This window comes from Sminthopsis crassicaudata, chromosome 3 (genome assembly GCF_048593235.1).
Source record: "Sminthopsis crassicaudata isolate SCR6 chromosome 3, ASM4859323v1, whole genome shotgun sequence".
NCBI lineage: Eukaryota > Metazoa > Chordata > Mammalia > Dasyuromorphia > Dasyuridae > Sminthopsis > Sminthopsis crassicaudata.
The window spans coordinates 334265024-334283375 of NC_133619.1; the positions used below are offsets into that span (position 1 = coordinate 334265024).

Genomic DNA, 18352 nt, shown 5'->3' on the forward strand with positions numbered 1-18352 from the left:
TTTTGTTTTTTATCACAGAGACAAACTCCTGGTATAGAAACTCTCTTTACTGGTTCAGGTTGAAAAGTAGATAACTGTGAATTAAATGCTGGACCTGGAGTCAGGAAGACCTACTTGAAATTCCATTCAATTCAAATCCAGCTTTAGACACTTATGGTTCTATGACTCTGTACATATCATTTACTTTCTCTGTGTTTCCTTATCTGTAAAATTATAAATTGAGGCTAATAATAGCACTTACTTCCAGGATTGTTATGAGAATATAATGAGATTATATTTATAAAGCACTTAGCAGAGTTATACAAATAGCACTTATTATTTTTAATCTTAGTTGTCTGAGCCCCTGAAAGGTTCATCTTGCCTATGGTCACACAGATAGTATGTGTCTAACCCAAGGCTTGAAGTCTGGGCAGCTGACTGCAGGCTTTGCCTTCTATCTACTATGCCACACTATCTCTGAGGAGTTGGAGGAAGATAAGGGAAGGAGAGATGAAAAAAAGATGAAAAAAAGAAATGAATATGATAACTCTGTTGTATCTTTGGAAGAAATATCAAATTGTATATGGTAGATTTGTAGTTTAATTGCAATCATCTTTTTTATTGTATTATGTTGTAGAAATGCTTAATCCTTCATATATTGAAAATAAAATAATTTTTAAAAATAATCCATATTATACATTATACATAGATTATATATATACATAATTATATGTGTATATGCATATATAAACATACACAATACATATTCACATATAAAGACACAAAAAATTGAATAGAAGGCTCAAGTGCTAACATATATCAGCTGAATGAGTACTGACACACCTTGTTCTATCTATTGCCAAAATATCAATTTAGTTGGATTTGACTTTGCTCTATAATGTGAGATGAAGTGGGTACTCACTTGGGGAATCATTTTGTTCAGACAGAGCAGAGGTCCCAGGAGAAGGATGTCCAAGTGTGCCATCCGTGGAAAGTTTAATGAATTTTGCATCATTCGGATCTCTTGTGACTGTACTTTTTCTTCTGGCCTCCCCTAAGGAAGATGAGGCATGAGTTGAGCCTAAAGAGCTGGTCATTCCAGAATACCTGGTTGAGTCTTCTGGTCCATTTACCAACCAACTTCTATTAGTTGACTGAAGAGTCTTTAAGACATTTTGGATGAATGTGGTAGAAATATTTATCCTGTTTGTCTGACTGACCAAAGTATTTACAGCAATTGAGTTCTTTGGTTCTGTCCTAATTTCAACGGCTGAAATAAAAAAAGGAAAATTTATTTAAAAATTAGATGATTCAGGACAATTCCAAGAGAGCCATCTGCACCCAGAGAGAGGAATGTGGATCATAACATAGTATTTTCACTTTTTTATTGTTGTTTGCTTGCTTTTTGTTTTTGCTCTCATTTTTTTTTTCTTTTTTGATCTGATTTTTGTTGTGCAGCATGATAATTGTGGAAATACGTATAGGATAATTGCACATATTTAACATATATTGGATTACTTGCCATCTGGGGAAGGGAAGAAGAAAAAAAATTTGGAGTACAAGGTTTTACAAGGGTGAATGTGGAAAACTATCTTTGTATACATTTTGAAAATAAAAAGCTATAATTTTAAAAAGAAAATTAATAGCTCCCTTTTATTTGATTCTTTACAGTTTATAAAACACTTTCCATACAATATCTCATCTGATCTTCATAACAACTCTGAGAGGTAAGTGCTCTTATTATTCACATAATAAGGAGAGAGGGAAGGAGGAAGTGTTGAAAACTATATTTACATATAATGGGGGGGGGGAAGTGCACAGTGGATAGAGCACCTGCCCTGAAGTGGGAGGACCAGAGTTCAAATTCGACCTCAAATACTTAACTCTTACTCGTTATATAACCCTGAACAAGTCACTTAACCGCAACACCCTTGCAAAAAAAGAAAGAAAGAAAATACTATTTACAAAAAATCCAAACCAAAAAAAAAACTGTTCAAAAATTCTTAATGCTTTTACTAGAATTGTCAACAGACAATAAATCAAATATAACTTGTAGAAATGTTGATTAAAAAAAAAAGTAAAATTTCAGGATCATTTTAAAATTAAGTCATTGGGCTAATATTTTTATGCCAGCTAGTATTTTCTTAGTGTGGAAAACTCCCTCTGCCAATGTAAGCAGAAGGCTCATGTTTTACCTTCCAGTCTTAGAGAGCTGCCTTAACACTCGGCTTTTGGGCTACTGAAATCTCAATGTCAATCTTAGATCCTCATTCCCACTCACTCCACATAGCCAATCAATTGCTGATGTTTCACTTCTACAGCATCCTTTTCTTAGATAATTTTCCTACACAACAACTTTAAGCCAGTTACTCAATCCTTTTCATCCCCCTTATTGTAGCATCCACCTCCTCATCTCAAATCTCTTCCCATTCCAGTCTATTTTCCACAGAGCTCCCAAGTAATTTTCTTTAAGTACAAATCTCCTTTTCAGTCATGAATGATCCTTTATGATCCCATTTGGAGTTTTCTTGGCAAAAATACAGGAGTAACTTGGTATTTCCTTCTCCAGACTATTTTACAGATGAGGAAACTGAGGCAGACAGAGTTAAATGACTTTTCCAGGGTCCAGGTAAGAGTCTGAGGCCGGATTTGAACTCAGGGAGATAAGTCTTCTTATCTCTGTGCACTACGGTGCCACGTAGCTGCCCTCTAAGATAGCTATCAGTATGGGCCAGGAAGGGATCTATACTATTTCTAGACAACATCAATACAATCAAAAATTGTGGTCAAAACTTTTAACCAAATTTTGGGCATCTTCAATAAGGGTATTAGAAATAGAAAGCATTCCCTCATTTCACACATAAAAAATTTTGAAAATGTGGTTGAGAGACTTTTAAAGAGCTAAACCTCAGGGACTAACCCTCAAAGCGTCTATGAATCTGTAAGTTTTTTACAGTTTGTTTTCATTTTATAGATTTAAAGTTTGAAGTGATGCTCAGAGGCCATCTAATCTAATATGTCTAATATAATCTAATGTATTGTATGTACAAAGAAACTACATTGCAGAGAGGTAAGGTGATTCACCAAATATAGTAGTAAATGTTATATACAACTAGGGGATGGACTTGGAATCAGAAAGATCTAATTAAAAATCCAGCCCCAGACAATTCCTAGCTATGTAACTTCACCTCTACATATCTCAGGTTTTCTCATCTGTCAAATGGGGATAATAAGAGAACTTACCTTCCAAAGTTGGTATGAGAATCAAATGAAATAGTATTTGTAAAAAGCTCTATAAATCTTAAAATGGTCTAGAAATGCTAGTTATAAAGAGCCAGGATTCAAAATTGGGTCCAAGAGGATGGGAGGAAGAGACAGACAGAGACAGAGACAGAGAAAGTGAGTGTGTGTATATGTGTGTGTATAAGTCCCAAAAGGCACAGATGAAATCTAGAGTAATATTCAGTGAAGTTATGAGCTTTGTCTGAATCCAATTTAAAATTATTTGAAAACATGCCAGGTATCGTTTTTTTCTTTTTTGATTTGATTTTTCTTGTGCATCAAGATAATTGTATAAATATGTATGCATATATTGGATTAAACATATAGTTCTACCATGTTTGACATATACTGGATCACTTACTGTCTGGGGGAGAGGGAGGGAGAAAAGAGGGGAAAATTGGAGCACAGGGTTTTTAAGGGGTTAATGGTGAAAAATTATTCATGCATATGTTTTGAAAATTAAAAAGCTTTAATAAAAAAAAAATCATGCCAAATGAATGGGCTAAAGGCAAACAGAAATGATGATCCCAGGATTTGTGAACCAAAGCTGAATCCAAATACAGCTCAATAAACAAATGCTTCCCTTCCAGAATTTAGTAATAATAAGATTGGTTTATAAATTATGAAATCAAAACAACTAAAGCAGAGGAAAGAATCTTGGGCATCATCTAGTCCAAGAGCTACTTATTAACAATTTGTAAAAATATTCTCCTAAAACAGTGTTTGGCCATAGTAAGAACTAATTATTAAGCATAGTAAGTATTAATTATTAAGAGTGCGGGGCCTGAAAATCAGAAAAACTCATCTTTCTGAGTAAAAAACTCAGACACTTATTAGCTGTGTAACTCTGAGAAAGTTACTTTATCCTGTCTGCCTCAGTTTCCATATCTGTAAAATGGAGAAGGCAAATGGCGAACCCTTTCAGTAGTTGAAGGGTATCATGAAGAGCCAGACATAACTGAAACAAAGCACTTAATAAATGCACACTAAGTGACTGGAAGGTATCAGAGAATTATCTCTTTAACTGAAGCAGCAGGTTCAAGTTATATATGAGAGGAGCTAGCTGATTAAACCAAATCACTATGTCAAGTAACTCAGCAGTTGCTTTTTGCTTTGATGATGTAAATCCAAGTTATGAGGTTCTACAGCCAGGGCACTGGAACAAAGCAGACCTGGATATGAATTCTGGCTTGTGAATCTTCTCCCAGTGTGATTGTGAGCAAAACATTCCCCCTCTGGGTTTCACGTTAGAACAAGGAAGATGAGTTGTAGGGTTAATAAAGCCCCACATACTTCAAGATGCTCTGACCTTAAGGTTCTTGATTTACAAAAACCATCTCATTTTATCCTTCCAACCAGATCTATGAGCTAAGTCATAGTGTTATCCCCTTTCTATAGACAAAGAAACTGAGACAGAGCCAGTTAACTGGCTTACTAGGCTCACAGAGTTAGATTTGGAGCCAGTTTTTGTACACCATCTAGATGCCTCGTAAACATAAACACGTCACAACTCCCTCCCACTAAATTATCATAAAGAGAGAAAAAGAAGAGAGTGTATAAGATTTCTTTTATGCCCATTGCCTGAACTGTCCTTTGAGAGTCTATGAACATGTTTATAAATAATAATAATAACTATATTAAATAGCTAAGTGACTCAATATTATATATTATTAATAACTTATTATGAATAGCAATAGCATTTATATAACACTTTAAGTTTTACAAAGGGCTTTACAAATATCTCATTTAATCTTCACAACAATGCTGGGAGATAAATAATCTTATTATCCCCATTTTACAAATGGAGAAACTAAGGTAGATGGAAGTTAAAATGACTTGCTCAAGACTTGTTACTAAGCGTCTGGGGTTGGATTGGAACTCAGATCTTCCTTACTGTAGACCTGACTTGCTATCCATTTTGGCACCTAGCAATAACATATGTAAAACTTGTACAAAAACAAAAGGGAGGAAGGGGAAAGAGGGAATGGATTTGTATTTGGGAGTCTTGGGTTCAAGTCCCAGGCACTAACTGTAAGACTTTGGACAGGTCATTAAATCTCTTCTACAAAACAGGGTCTCATTTATTCAGCAGCTACAGGAGAGCCAGATGGATAACAACTATTCTAGACCCTGTTCCACCTGTACTTTTAAAAAAAATTTTTATTTTCAAAATATATGCAAAGATAGCTTTCAATATTCACCCTTAAAAAACCTTGTGTTCCAAATTTTTCTCCCTTCCTTTCCTCAATTCCCTCTCCTAGACAGCAAATAATTCAATATAGGTTAAAAATATGCAATTATCCTAAACATATTTCCACATTTATCATGTTGCACAAGAAAAAAATCAGATAAAAAGAAGAAAAAAAAACAAGCAAGCAAAATAATTTTAATTTCTTCATCTGAAAATTGTTCATATTCTTTGACTATCAATTGGAAAATGACTCCAGGTATTTTAGAAATAAGGCCTTTCATCAGAACCCTTCCACCTGTACTTTCAAGATTAAAATAACAGCAGGTACAATGAAAAGGAATCAGAATTTGAAAGTTTAAGACCTGGGTTCAAACCCCTGCTCTTGAACTGGCAACTTTTATGACTTTGGGCAATTCATTTCCCTGGTTCTAAGTTTTCTGTTTTGTATAATAAAGAAGTTGGGTTATATGAGCTCCAAAGTCCTTCCAACTGCGAGATCCTAACTACCTTTAACTCTAAGATCTTACAGTCTTGTCTTTTAAAAAGACTGTGTGCAAGACATTGTGGTATATACAGAAGATATAAACTTAGATCCAACCCCACCCCACCACCTGTCTTAAAATGACATACATTACTTCTTTGTAGTTACTACTGCTTTGCAACCAGGAGTAAACCGAAGTACACTCAAATAGGCTTGCAAGGGAGAATTACTAAATTTTAGCATGAGCATCTCCAATTGGGAAATCAACAAATGTTATTAATAATGGTTAAATGGATTATTTTGTTGATTGGCTTTAAAACGTGATGGAGAAAATTGCTAATAATATATATTAAACTCATTGGGGGGTTGATTAGTCCAAGAAGGCTTTATGGGATCTAGGAATTAGGTTTGGAAAAGCAGTGAGAGTTCTCCATGACTATAGTAATACTCACATGAAGACTTGCTTGAGGGAGATGGGTAAGTTGATGTCCTGAAGAAATGTGGCCATGGAAGTTTTGTGTGATTTTTCCCCTGGGAGAAGATACTTGATGCTTTGGTCTCTAATATAGAAGTAGAAGAATGTATCAAGCTGGAAGGAGTAGATGTTTCTGTAGGTGGAATAACTTTTCCTCCGGCTTCCATGGAGGGAGTGATGTCAGTTACAGACCTGAATGTCCTCTCTTTTCCCCTTGTCAGAAAATCTGAGATAGTTACAAAGGTGGTGGTCCTCCCGTCTGACTCCAAACTGTCAGAAGCCTGATGGAAACTTTCCAGGGCTGAAATCAAATAAAGAAAAATGAATATTTCAGCAGTTTACCAGAACTCCAGAATTTTCACAGATAGATTTTTTTTTGGAAAATTTTAAATTACAAACTTAATAATTACTCACAACACAAACATACACAAAGGAAAACCAAAAAAAATCTGGATTGTATATGAAACAATAAATTTCTGTGGCATATTTGTTTTTTAAAAGTATATTTAGTGGAATAGATCGAAGTTGCAATGGAGAGAGAGAGGATCAGTCCTGAAGTCAGGAAGATCCGAGTTCAAATCTGGTCTCAGACACTTACTTCTTACTAGTTATGTGACCCTGGACATGTCACAATCTAATTGCCTCAAAAAAGTATATTTATTAACAAAGTAGTAGCAGAATTTCCTCTTTGTAACCCCTCTGAACTTTCTTTTTTATGTATTTCAATTTATTTAATTTTCTTTTCTTTTTTCTTTTCAGTAAATTGCTTCCAGTCATGTATGATTCAAAGCTACAGGAATCAAAACTTGAAATGATAAAGAGCCCTCTAAGGGGCTTCTGATATAGAAAAGTTACTGACTCGATGTGCCTAAAAGGAAGAGAGAGTTTTATGGCTGGACATTCTCAGCTACAGTTCTCCAAGTGATATAATTTGAGATGTGGAATATGGTCCTTTTCTATTCCAGCATCCTGTAGATGCTGCCATGATTCCCATTCAAAATATTCCTCTGTCCATCTCTCTATCTCTCTGGCTCAGTGTCTACCTCTTTCAGCTTCTTTATACATATATACATACAAACACATATACATATATAAATATACACATGTATATGTAAATATCTATATGTATATACACTTATATATTGTATATATGTTGAAAGAGGAAGAGAACAAGAGCAAGACCGAGAAAGACAGAAACTAGATTTTCAAATATGGGTAAAATGCCTGCACATCTTCCCCATTTCTCCTAATCTTTTCTCTAGGAGAAACATCCTCAGTTCCTTCAAATGGTCCTCATAGGACATAAAATCAAAGACCTTCTGCTGGATACTCTCTAGTTAATAAATGTTCTTTATTTACTATGCTCTTGTCATCAGGCTACTCTCCTCACTTTCCTACAAACACATCACATTTCTGACTCAACACTGATCCTCTTCAAGAACTAAGGACCATCACCACCACCAAGTCCTAAATACAGAACATTTTCCCCTGCCTTTCCCCAACCTCACTTCCACCTAGTACCAGTTTTCACATCAGGCAGAAGCATCTTGCACACACCTGAGGAATTTTTCTGAGAGGATGGGACAGAGGGTGTCTCTGAATGAAGAGTAGCATTCATTTCACTGGAGGAGGTCAAACTCCCTCTGGAGTCAGATATTTCCGATGCTAGACTGGTGCTTCCTAAGGCATCCAGTGTGGTTCTGCTGCTGCTGAAATTCTGAAACTTCTCAAGACCTTTGAGGACCATAGTTGAAATGTTTTTGTAATTGAGAGAGGAGGAGGTGAAATTTTCTCCTTGGAGCTCAGCACTTTTATCTGGCTTGTGACTTTTCATGGCAGCTGAAAGAATAAGAAAATAGTTAAGTGAGAACTTTCTGGTTTCCAGCAGGTCTATAATATGTTTTCAGAAAGAAGATTACTGATATGAAACTGCTCATAATATTGGCTACATGTGAAAAAATTCTGTCTTATAAATGTGGAAATATCTATAGAATTGCACATGTTTAACATATATTGGATTACTTGTTGTCCAGAGGAGAGGATAGGGAGAAAGGAGGGAGAAAAAATGTGGAACACAAGGTATTGCAAGGTTTATAAAATACTCTCATCACAACACATCTGTGAGACAGTAAGAACAATGATTTCTTCCATTTTATAAGTAAAGAGTGAGGATTCAAACTCAGGCCTCTCCTACTACTATATCCAACCCTCTTCCCACTGTAAAAATCTTACAAAGACAAAAGTTATATCAGAATAAATACACATGGCATTGTTTAAGTCATCATGGGAGGATGGATATGATTAAATACCAAAGCAATAGTTATATACAAGAGGATTTCAAAGAAAGGAAAATCAAAATGGGATTCATGGAGGAGGGATTTGTGCAATGTACACCTTCAGAGAGTGGGAAAGGAAATTTTATGTCAGGGAAAAAGTGGGATAAAATTGTGGACACCTATGTACTACCCTAATTGGACAGTAGAGGAAGACTAGGGTTAGGTTCAACTCTTCTATGGACCATCTTTCAAAAATGGTGCACCAAAGTTCCTCTTAGTGTATATGATGGGAGGAGACAGAGGTCATCCACATAGTTCTCTCACAGGAAGAATGGAGGTGGAAACATTTCAACAGCAGAAAGAAGTTTACTGAAGATCAGCTTAGAACTAATTTTCTTAATCCATCAAATAAGGGGTTAAGATTGTCTTGTCTAATAAATTTGCTTCCTGCTCTAGCATCCTGTGAGTCTACAACAAAAATTGATGTTGTAGGAAGACTAATTTTGGTGGAAGTGACTAAGACTGATTTAGTAGGTAAGAAAATAGAATCCTGGAGAATAATGAAGTTGCTGCCATGTTACGACTACAATAATGGGAATAGCAGTAGTTTTACAATGAGAAGATCTGAATTTAAATTTTGCTATTGTCTCTTACTTTTGTTCTTGACCATGTCACCTACCTATCCTCTCTGAGCCTCAACATCCTCATTTGTAAAATGAAAGCATTAGACTATATAGTCTTTAAGGTCCCTTCTAGCTAAATCTAGGATCTTAGGATGCTGTGATCCTTTAAGAGATAATGGAGAAAAGATATTTTGAAGAGAGAATCAATAGGATTCATTGACTGATTAGAATTAATAGGTAAAGTAGGAGGGGAGGGCCAAAGATGACTCAGATTTCATCTTATTTACTGTACTGCCAAAGGAACACACTGATATCATCAACTTGGGTTTAAGAAAACAAAAATATTGTCTATTTGTAATGGAAAATGGATATGATTTAGCCTGGCAAACCAGTAAAATGTTAGGAAGTCCTGAGCCTTACTAGGGACTAAGAAACATCAAAAATCCCCCCTGCAGAAAACAGGAACCCTACAGCACTGTTGATAAACCCGAAAGTTTGGAACTATGTCCCCAAATAAATTAAACTGTGCATTCCTTTTGTCCCAGCAATAACTCTATGAAATACACAGTAAAATATAGAGTTTTGCACATGTCTAATATAGGAATTTGTTTTGCATTCTTATGTGCATTCTTATGAGTATTTTGTTTTTCTCTCTTTTTTTTAATTGTGCATTTCAGAGGGAAAGAAAATAAATGTTTACTTAAAAATAATTAAAAGCAAGAACAAAATAAAATTATTCCACAGGGGAAAAAATGTGAGTTTAGAAAATTTTTAAGAATGGAGTAAGAAGGAGGCAGCCAGGAGCTGAGGCCTCATGACCCAAAGGACCCATTGTCTATTCAGAATAATAGTGAAGAATGCCATTGATAAAGCCCAAGGACCATCACTAGATTTATTCTGCACAGGGCCTGATGATCATATTTCCAACATTCTCTGACCATAAGGTTGTGTCCTAGCAACAAGAAGGGAAAAAAAACCCTTGCAACTATACAGTTAACTTAATCAATGTAGAAAGTGATAGCACCATTTTTACTCTCTGATACCTGTGTCCAGCAGGCTAGTATAGTTCTAACATGGTTCAATCCCTGTATCAACCTCCTGTCAACTCCAAAATGAAAAACTCAGTACTACAGCAACAGACAATACCTTCCCTTCCATTCAGTGATCTTGCACATTTGCCCTATTTGTCACAAAGGGAACTGGGTGAATCAAAATAGATGGCCCAATGAGACCCACCCAAACAATACCTAGTCAGCAAGTCAAAGTCTTCTTTGATAGATATCTAGCTGATTCTACACATTCAGTGGATTTATCAACAAACTACAAAATATCTTTTCCGGAAAGCTATATAGACACAGAGTGAAGGAATAACTTAGATTGGGGAACTGAGACAATCTATAATAGCTTTGTACAGTGACTTAGCTAAATATCATATTTCCTATGGATGAACCCACTGTGATTTCATTACTATCTTTAGCTCCATCATACCCAAAGAAATTAATCAAATTTTAAAATAATGTAAACACTCAAGAACAAGCTGGGGAGATGGATTTTAGCTTAGCCTACAGAAAAATTTCCTGATAGTTAAAGTTTGTCTAAAAATGAAATGATGTCTACTTTATAAAGTACTAATAAAGTGTTGGAGGTCTTCCAGTAGAAAGTGGATGCTCGTTTCCTGGGGACATGACAAGGGTGTAGGGGGATGCAATGAGCACTATTTAGATATATTCTGAGGTCTCTTCCAGCTCTGTAATTCTGCACCATTTACTAGTGCCAACCTACCATATTTTCAGATTAACAAATGTTAACAAAAACAGAGAGAACAGGACATTGCAGAATATCTTGTCTATACTTGTTAATTTTAAAAGCATATTAACTATTTACTGGAGAGCTTAAGTTATAATTTGTGTATTTTTGTACAGCCATCTAAGATAAATATAAAAGTTTAAAACCCATTTCTTAGTTGATTTTTGATAGGCAAATAATTTGATTTTTTCATATTTAAAGGGATATTATCTGAAAAGTAACATGAATCTAAACTTTTGACTAAATATAATATAATCTCCGCATTCTGTGAGCTTATACCAGTTATTTCCATGCAAGTCAATGCAAGGCAATAATGTAAAGTATCATGTCCGTTTCATCATTATAAATATTTATTAAACACTACTATGCTAGTGTGCTAAGCATTCAGAATACAAAATGAAGCAAAAGACAGTCCCTGTCCACATGGAGCTAACAATGGAACGGAGGAAACAGCAAACAAACAAATATGTACAAACAAACTACATACAAGTTAAATAGAAAATAATTAAAAGAGGGAAAACACTAGAATTAAGAAGGATTAGGAAAGGCTTCTTGGGACTTTAATGGGAAGAGAGCATTCTAGGCATAGGGATCAATCAGAGGAGATGCCCAGAAATGTGTTTCTTGACATAGCCAGGAAGCCACTGTTATTGGATTGGAAAATAAGTGTTGGGGGGTAAGATGTAAGAAGACTAACAGGGGCAGAGGGAGGGTTTGGGGAGTAGAAATTGGTTATGAAACGCTCTGAATATCAGGGAATTTTGTATTTAATGTTGGAAGCAATAGGAAGTCCCTGAAATTTAACATGATCGGACATGAGTTTCAGGAAAATCACTTTGTTGACTGAATGAAGGATGGAGGGAGGGGAGACTGGAGGCAGGCAAGCGCATCAGCAGGCTGGGGTGACGATCCTGGTTTGAGATGAGGGCCTGAACAGGAGAGTAGCCGTGTCAACAAAACTTGAATATAAACTATATGACACATATACCCGATCTTGAGGCTCAAAGCAAAGGAAAATCTAAACTTAGTCACACACACACACACACACACACACACACACACACACACACACGACTGAAACAACACAAATGCATCCCAGGGTCTGAGACACAGAGTAAGCACTTAACAAATGCTCGCTAATTGACTGATTAGAAATAAAACTAACACTTAGAGGCTGAGCAAACTTTCAACAAACAGTAATCAGAACTGGCATTATGTGATCCAACTCAAGCACATGGCATTCCATAAATTACAAAAGTGAAAAGTGACACGTGCGATCCCTAGCAATCACACTGTTCTATGGTTTTGCTTATGAATGGGTAAGAATTCAATAGACAAAAATAGTGAAGACATTCTGAGCATAAGAAATAGCAAAAAAAAAAAAAAAAAAAAAAAGATAAGGAGGTAGAAACTACAGGGTAAATATGGATAAAAATGTTCAGTAGGTTGAGGAGATTGTATGAGATAAGCCTGGGAAGAGGCGATGCTATGTGATTACGGGGGGAAAAGATTTGATTTGGATACCCATCTACCCAGGATGCATAAACCAAAAACAGATATGTGAGCAAAGTCAAGGGCTGTGTCTACAAATTGAACTCTAAGCCAGTCAAGTCACTGTAATAAGGCAGACTGTACTCTGGGATCGGGAAGGCCCTTGGAAAGAAACAGTCCCTCTTAGAACACTAAGACACTGTTTGCAATCCACAGCTTCCAGACCATGCTCTTGCTGTCCCCAAGACCATCCACTCTCAGGTAAAATGATTAAGCAGGTGAAAGCTGCTTCAGACTATTTTCCTTTCGGGGTTCTCTTGCCAACGCACCCAGCACCCTTATAAAGCCCTGGGTCCTTCCATAGTGACACAAAGGGTGTGCAGTGGGAAAAGTATCATAGAACATAGACTCAAATCCCAGTTGTATCATGTATTAGCTGTGTGACCTTGGACTACTGGCTTCATGTCTCCGGACCTAAGTTTACTCAGTTTTAAGTTGGAAGGGAGGATTCTGGACTAAATGGATTCTGAGGTCATTTCCAGCTCTATGTCCCTTTAGTCTAGAATTCAATAAGCAGTTATTTAGTGCCTACTATGTGTCAATACAAAAAGAAGCAAAAGACATTCTAATAAGGGGAAACACCATGCAAACAAATATATAAAAAGCAAGCTATATACAGGATAAATATCAAAGATTCTATGTTCCATTCTGTGAATGATGAAGACCGGGGTATTAGGGAAGAGTTGGTGGTTTTTCTGTTGTTTTATTTTGCTTTCTGAAAAAAAAGGAAAATCTACTACTTCTATGTAGCACAGTTACAGGATCTGGGTCCATGGTAAACATAAAATTATATGAGATTTTTGCAGTTACTTTGGTCTATCTACTTCCAGATAATCCTGGGATCAGGGTGAAGTTTTTTTTGTACTCAAGCACATGATAAAATCCAATTGCAAATACCTACATAAGTTGTTCTCCTTGCTATGTGAAGGTAACCTTGCTGACCCTAGCAAAGTAGGGCAAGTCCTTTGGTGTTCAGTGAGGGTTCTGGGACCCCCATAGCTCCATTGTTGGGAGGGAAAAAAAGAAGAGATTTGACATCAAAGACCTGATTGGCATCAAAGAAGAGATATTGCTGTTTGTATTCTCCCTCCCAACTGGGAATTCTGAAAAGAAATTCTGAGATTCTAACTCATGTCCTTCATGGTGGCAAAGATGACTAAAAATGGAAAATGATAAATTTTTGAGTTGTAGGAGTTGTAGGGGAAACCAGGCCCATTGATCTATAAACAGGGTGAGAGGAGACAAAGAGGGGATATGTGAATAGATAAAAAAACAATTTCCTGCCAAGGAATTTGGAATTATATACAAAAAGAGTTAATAAAAAAATACATTTAAAAAATACCACTATTAGATCTATACCCAAGAGAACAAAGAAAAGAAGAAAAGATTTTTATACACACAAAAAAATATCCATAGCAATTCTTTCCATGGCCACAAAAACTTGGAAACTGAAAATATGCCCATCTTTTGAGGAATTGTTGAGTAAGGTGTAGCATATGAATATTATAGAATACTATTGTACTGTAAGAAATGAAGAAATAGATGATTTCAAAGAAAAATGGAAAGACTTATGTGAACTGGTATAAAATGAAATGAGTAGAACCAAGAGAATGATTTGTACTACATCATCAATATTATGAAAGGGAACAATTCCAGGAACATTTATAAACTGATAAAGAAATAATTGTGCAGAATCAGGAAAATAATTTCTATTATAAAGATGACCAATTTTGAAAGACTTAAGAACTCTGATCAACACAATGCCTAAAGGGGACTCAGAATGAAACATGCTATGTATGTACTTCCAAATAGTAAAATGATGGACTCAGAGTACAGACTGATGCATAGTTCTCTTCTTTTTCTTTCTGGATACTGTTGTGGACATTTTGTTTTGCACAATTTTATATGTGTCTAAGGGCTTTTTGTGTGTTTGGTTTTGGTCTCAAAAATGAGGGAATAGTAGAAGGGGAGGGAGAGAATTCAGAACTGAAAATGAATTAAAATTGAATTATTGGAAAGAATAAAAATAATTTTTTAAATCAAGAAGAAAAAGAAAGCCTTTTAAAAATTGCCAGAAACTAGTGTTTCAATGAGGCCATAACAAACAGTTTTACTAAGCAAGATGTGAGAGTCAGCCCCAAAATATTGAAAAAAGAAGGCGCCAAGGGAATTTATAAGAAGAATTTATAGGACAGGAGCAATATTTGTACTACTACCTAAGGCAATCCTAAATATAAATTTAAGCTAATTTTTCAGCTTAAGGAATTCTTCTTTTCACTCTAGCTTCTTAGAGATGAAAAATAGTTCTTAGAGAGATTAATTTTTCCAAATCTCAAGGACGAGGGTAATGAAAGAACTTTCAGATTAATCATGAAATTACTGTAAATAAATAATCTTTAAGGAATTATGAAAAATAAGAGAGTTGTCAGAGACCAAAGTTGGGGATGTTGTCCCAATTTTCAAAAAGGGAAAAAAAGGCAAATTCCAGAAATGATGAACTTCAGGAAATTCCTAGAAATATTTCAGAATGTATTACTACTCAGTTTTTGACTACCCAGTATTTTGTTATATAAGAAAAGCTCAATCTCAATCTGAGGAGAGACTTTGAAAAATGAAAAGAATGGTAGCATCCCCATTACCAGTGACCGATGTTGGAGAGACGATGCCATACAATAAATAGACCTGAACTCAAACCTATCCTTTGCCACCTGTGTGACTCCATATATGTCACTTAACTTCTATGTAATTCAGATTACTCATTACTCAATGAAGTGGTTGAACTTGGGGTTCTTGACTCCAAGATCCATTTAATTCCAAATCAAAGATCTTATGTTTTTTCTTAAAAACAAACACCTCCCTATCCACTAAAAAAAAAGTCCTAAACCTTGTTTTATCAGCGCTTTTCCCCATTATTGTCATTTCCCAAAATTCATAACAAAACCTTCCCATGTAATGCAGAAGTTAAGCAAAACAAGCCAACTCTTTGACCATTTCTGAGAGCACATACCCTATTCTGCTCCTATAATCCACCACCTCTCTCCTGAGAGCAATTCTTCAGTATCAAGATAGGTCACATATAACCCTGATGTCAAGAATGGAGCATAAAATATGGTCTATGAAGACTTTAGGGGGCAGGAAGAGATTATATCAGTCCTACATGAGCTCAATTTTTTTAAAAGTCCCCTAAAAAAACCTTATCTACTCAATACTAATTCCCTTCATGACAAAGATTGAAGAATGTGTTTTGGATGACACTTATAATTCAGTGAATTTAGCACTGATTGAGCAGCTGTACCAAAATGCCTTGATTTTTAAAAATTAACGAACAAAAAGTCTGTAGAGAAGGAGGCAGGGAGCAAAAAATCAATTGCCAATTCCACAGGTTTATATGGCAGCCAAAAATTCCCACTGTTTGTAGCCTCCTTTGATCTTCTTAGAGTTCCAATGTACACTGACCTCCTCAGATCCCATCTTAAACATTGTGTGCAGTTCTGGATGTCATATTATAAAAATGTTCCTGATCCACTGTTGAAAATCTGGAGAAAGGCAACCTGCATTATAAGAGAACTTCTTAAAACTTGGGGTTTGTGAGCTTGTTTATTATTATTATTTATTTATCAATTTTTAAAAATTATTAACATTTTGCTTACAATATCTAAATAGAATGGTTTCCATTGTAATTCTATATATCTTAGATTATACATCAAATAACATGATTCCCAAAATGGGTCCATAAGCTAATCCACCAGACTGCCAAAGAGAGACTGGATCACAAAAACAGAAAAGAAGTCTTCCCTACCCCAAAATATTATTCAATAAATAATTCTTTAGCCTGTAAAGGAGATGACATAGGGGAAATATAATACATTTTCAAATATTTGAAGTAGAAAATTAATTATATAACCATATGGTCATAGATCTGAGCCAGAAAAGACTTTAAGTAGCTATCTAGTCTGATTCCTTCATTTATACAGATGAGGAAATAGAAGTCCTTAGAGAGAGGAAATTGACTTGATTTATTCTGTGGCATTCCAAGATCAGTGGGGTACAAATGATAAAGATATAGTTTTACTGAAAAAGAGTATGGCAGAAAATTAGGCATAGAACAACATCTCACATCGTATACCAAGATGACGTTGAAATGGGTTCATGATTTAGACCCAAAGGATGATACTATAAGCAAATTAGGAGAGAAAGGGATAGTTTACCTGTCAGATTTATGGACAAAGGAAGATAGAGAACAATATGAAATGCAAAAATAGATCATTTTGATTACATCAAATTAAAAAGGTTTTGCATAAACAAAACCAATGCAGCCAAGATTACAAGAGGAGCAGAAAGTTGGGAAACATTTTTCCTGTCTTGTTTCTAAATGCCTCATAAGGCCTCATTTCTAAAATATATAGAGAATTGAGTCAAATTTGTAAGAATACAAATACACTCCCCTCTTATGAACAGACAGTTTTCAGATGAAGTAATTAAAGGCATCTGTAGTTATATGAAAAACTGCTTTAAATCACCATTGATTAAAGAAATCCAAATTAAAATAACTACAAAGCACTACCTCATACCTATCAGAATGACTAAGATGACAGAAAAAGAAAATGGTAAATATTATAGGGGCCGTGGGAAAACTTGATGGAGTTGTGAACTGTTCCAACCATTCTAGAGAACAATTTGGAACTATGCCCAAAGGGCTATAAAATTGTGTATACTCTTTGATGTAGTAATTCTGATCTTAGGCAAATCACTTTAATTTTCTGGCCCTCAGTTTCCCATCTTTAAAATAAGGGATTTAGGCCGGATGACCTTTAAAGTCACTTTCAGCTCTAGCTCCACAATGCCATGATAACATTAGGCTAGGAGCTGAAGATTATACAAAATTCAGAGATGCTATATTTCCTGTTCTTCCAATGTTTTCACTCTAGAAGGATGGGACACAAACAAAAACAGGTGTGCTTTCTTCCAAGAGAAAAGGTGGAAATGAGAAAGGTTAGTTTTAGGTATGGGAAGAAGAGGAAAAAGAAATAGAAAAAAGAAACTTCTGGGCAAAAAATCCCCACTAGGCAATTGAAGATAGGGCCCCTTGAACTGCCTCTCTTCTGCTCCTTAGATTTCGATGCCTTCCCCTTTAGAAACTACTTTCTCTTTACATGGTTCCTACCCCGAAAAAGGGACATTCTCTCATCAATTCTAATCCAAGGCTCCAAATTGACTAGCTAGTTGCTTCTTTAAAAAGTCCCTTTTTTACAGCATCTTTGGAGCTGGAAAATATCATCCCTCCCTAGGACCTCTCAGTCTTTTTGTGTCAGTCCCTCACTTCCCCTCACATCATGAATGCAGATTAAATTAACAGGACAATTTGAGTACAATTTTTTTTTTCAAGTTGACAACTTCCACGTCTGCAGCATTTAATGTGCCAAGACATCTGTTTATACACCAGCATTATCGGGGATGTTAGTACAGACTGGGAATAGGATGTCCTAATTAGCAGCTGCTCAAAGGCAACCTCCTTGCCACCTCCCAATGACTGGGGTTTTTAACTTGCATTGTTTTTGAGCTGTGGAGTGGGTGTGTACGGGGAGTGCATGGTGTCATCCAAAGAGACAATTTCCTCCCAGAGGGTCCGCCCCCACCCCTACAGTGTAACAAGGAGTCAATCAAATTTGTGGCTGAAAAACACACCAA

At 35.7% G+C, this 18352-nt stretch overlaps 1 protein-coding gene across 2 annotated transcripts in view; it reads right to left on the bottom strand.

The window, feature by feature from the left end:
• Positions 1-18352, bottom strand: part of HEG1 (heart development protein with EGF like domains 1) — a 116822-nt gene that overhangs the window by 66426 nt on the left and 32044 nt on the right. For both annotated transcript variants that reach the window (XR_012488094.1, XM_074301448.1), the window contains exons 2-4: positions 7966-8247; positions 6386-6709; positions 902-1249 (exon numbers count right to left, since the gene is read on the bottom strand). Coding sequence is in view for 1 of the 2 variants with exons in the window: in XM_074301448.1 (XP_074157549.1) it covers positions 902-1249; positions 6386-6709; positions 7966-8247 (954 nt within the window). In the remaining variant the exon portion in view is untranslated. The remainder of the gene's footprint in view (positions 1-901; positions 1250-6385; positions 6710-7965; positions 8248-18352) is intronic.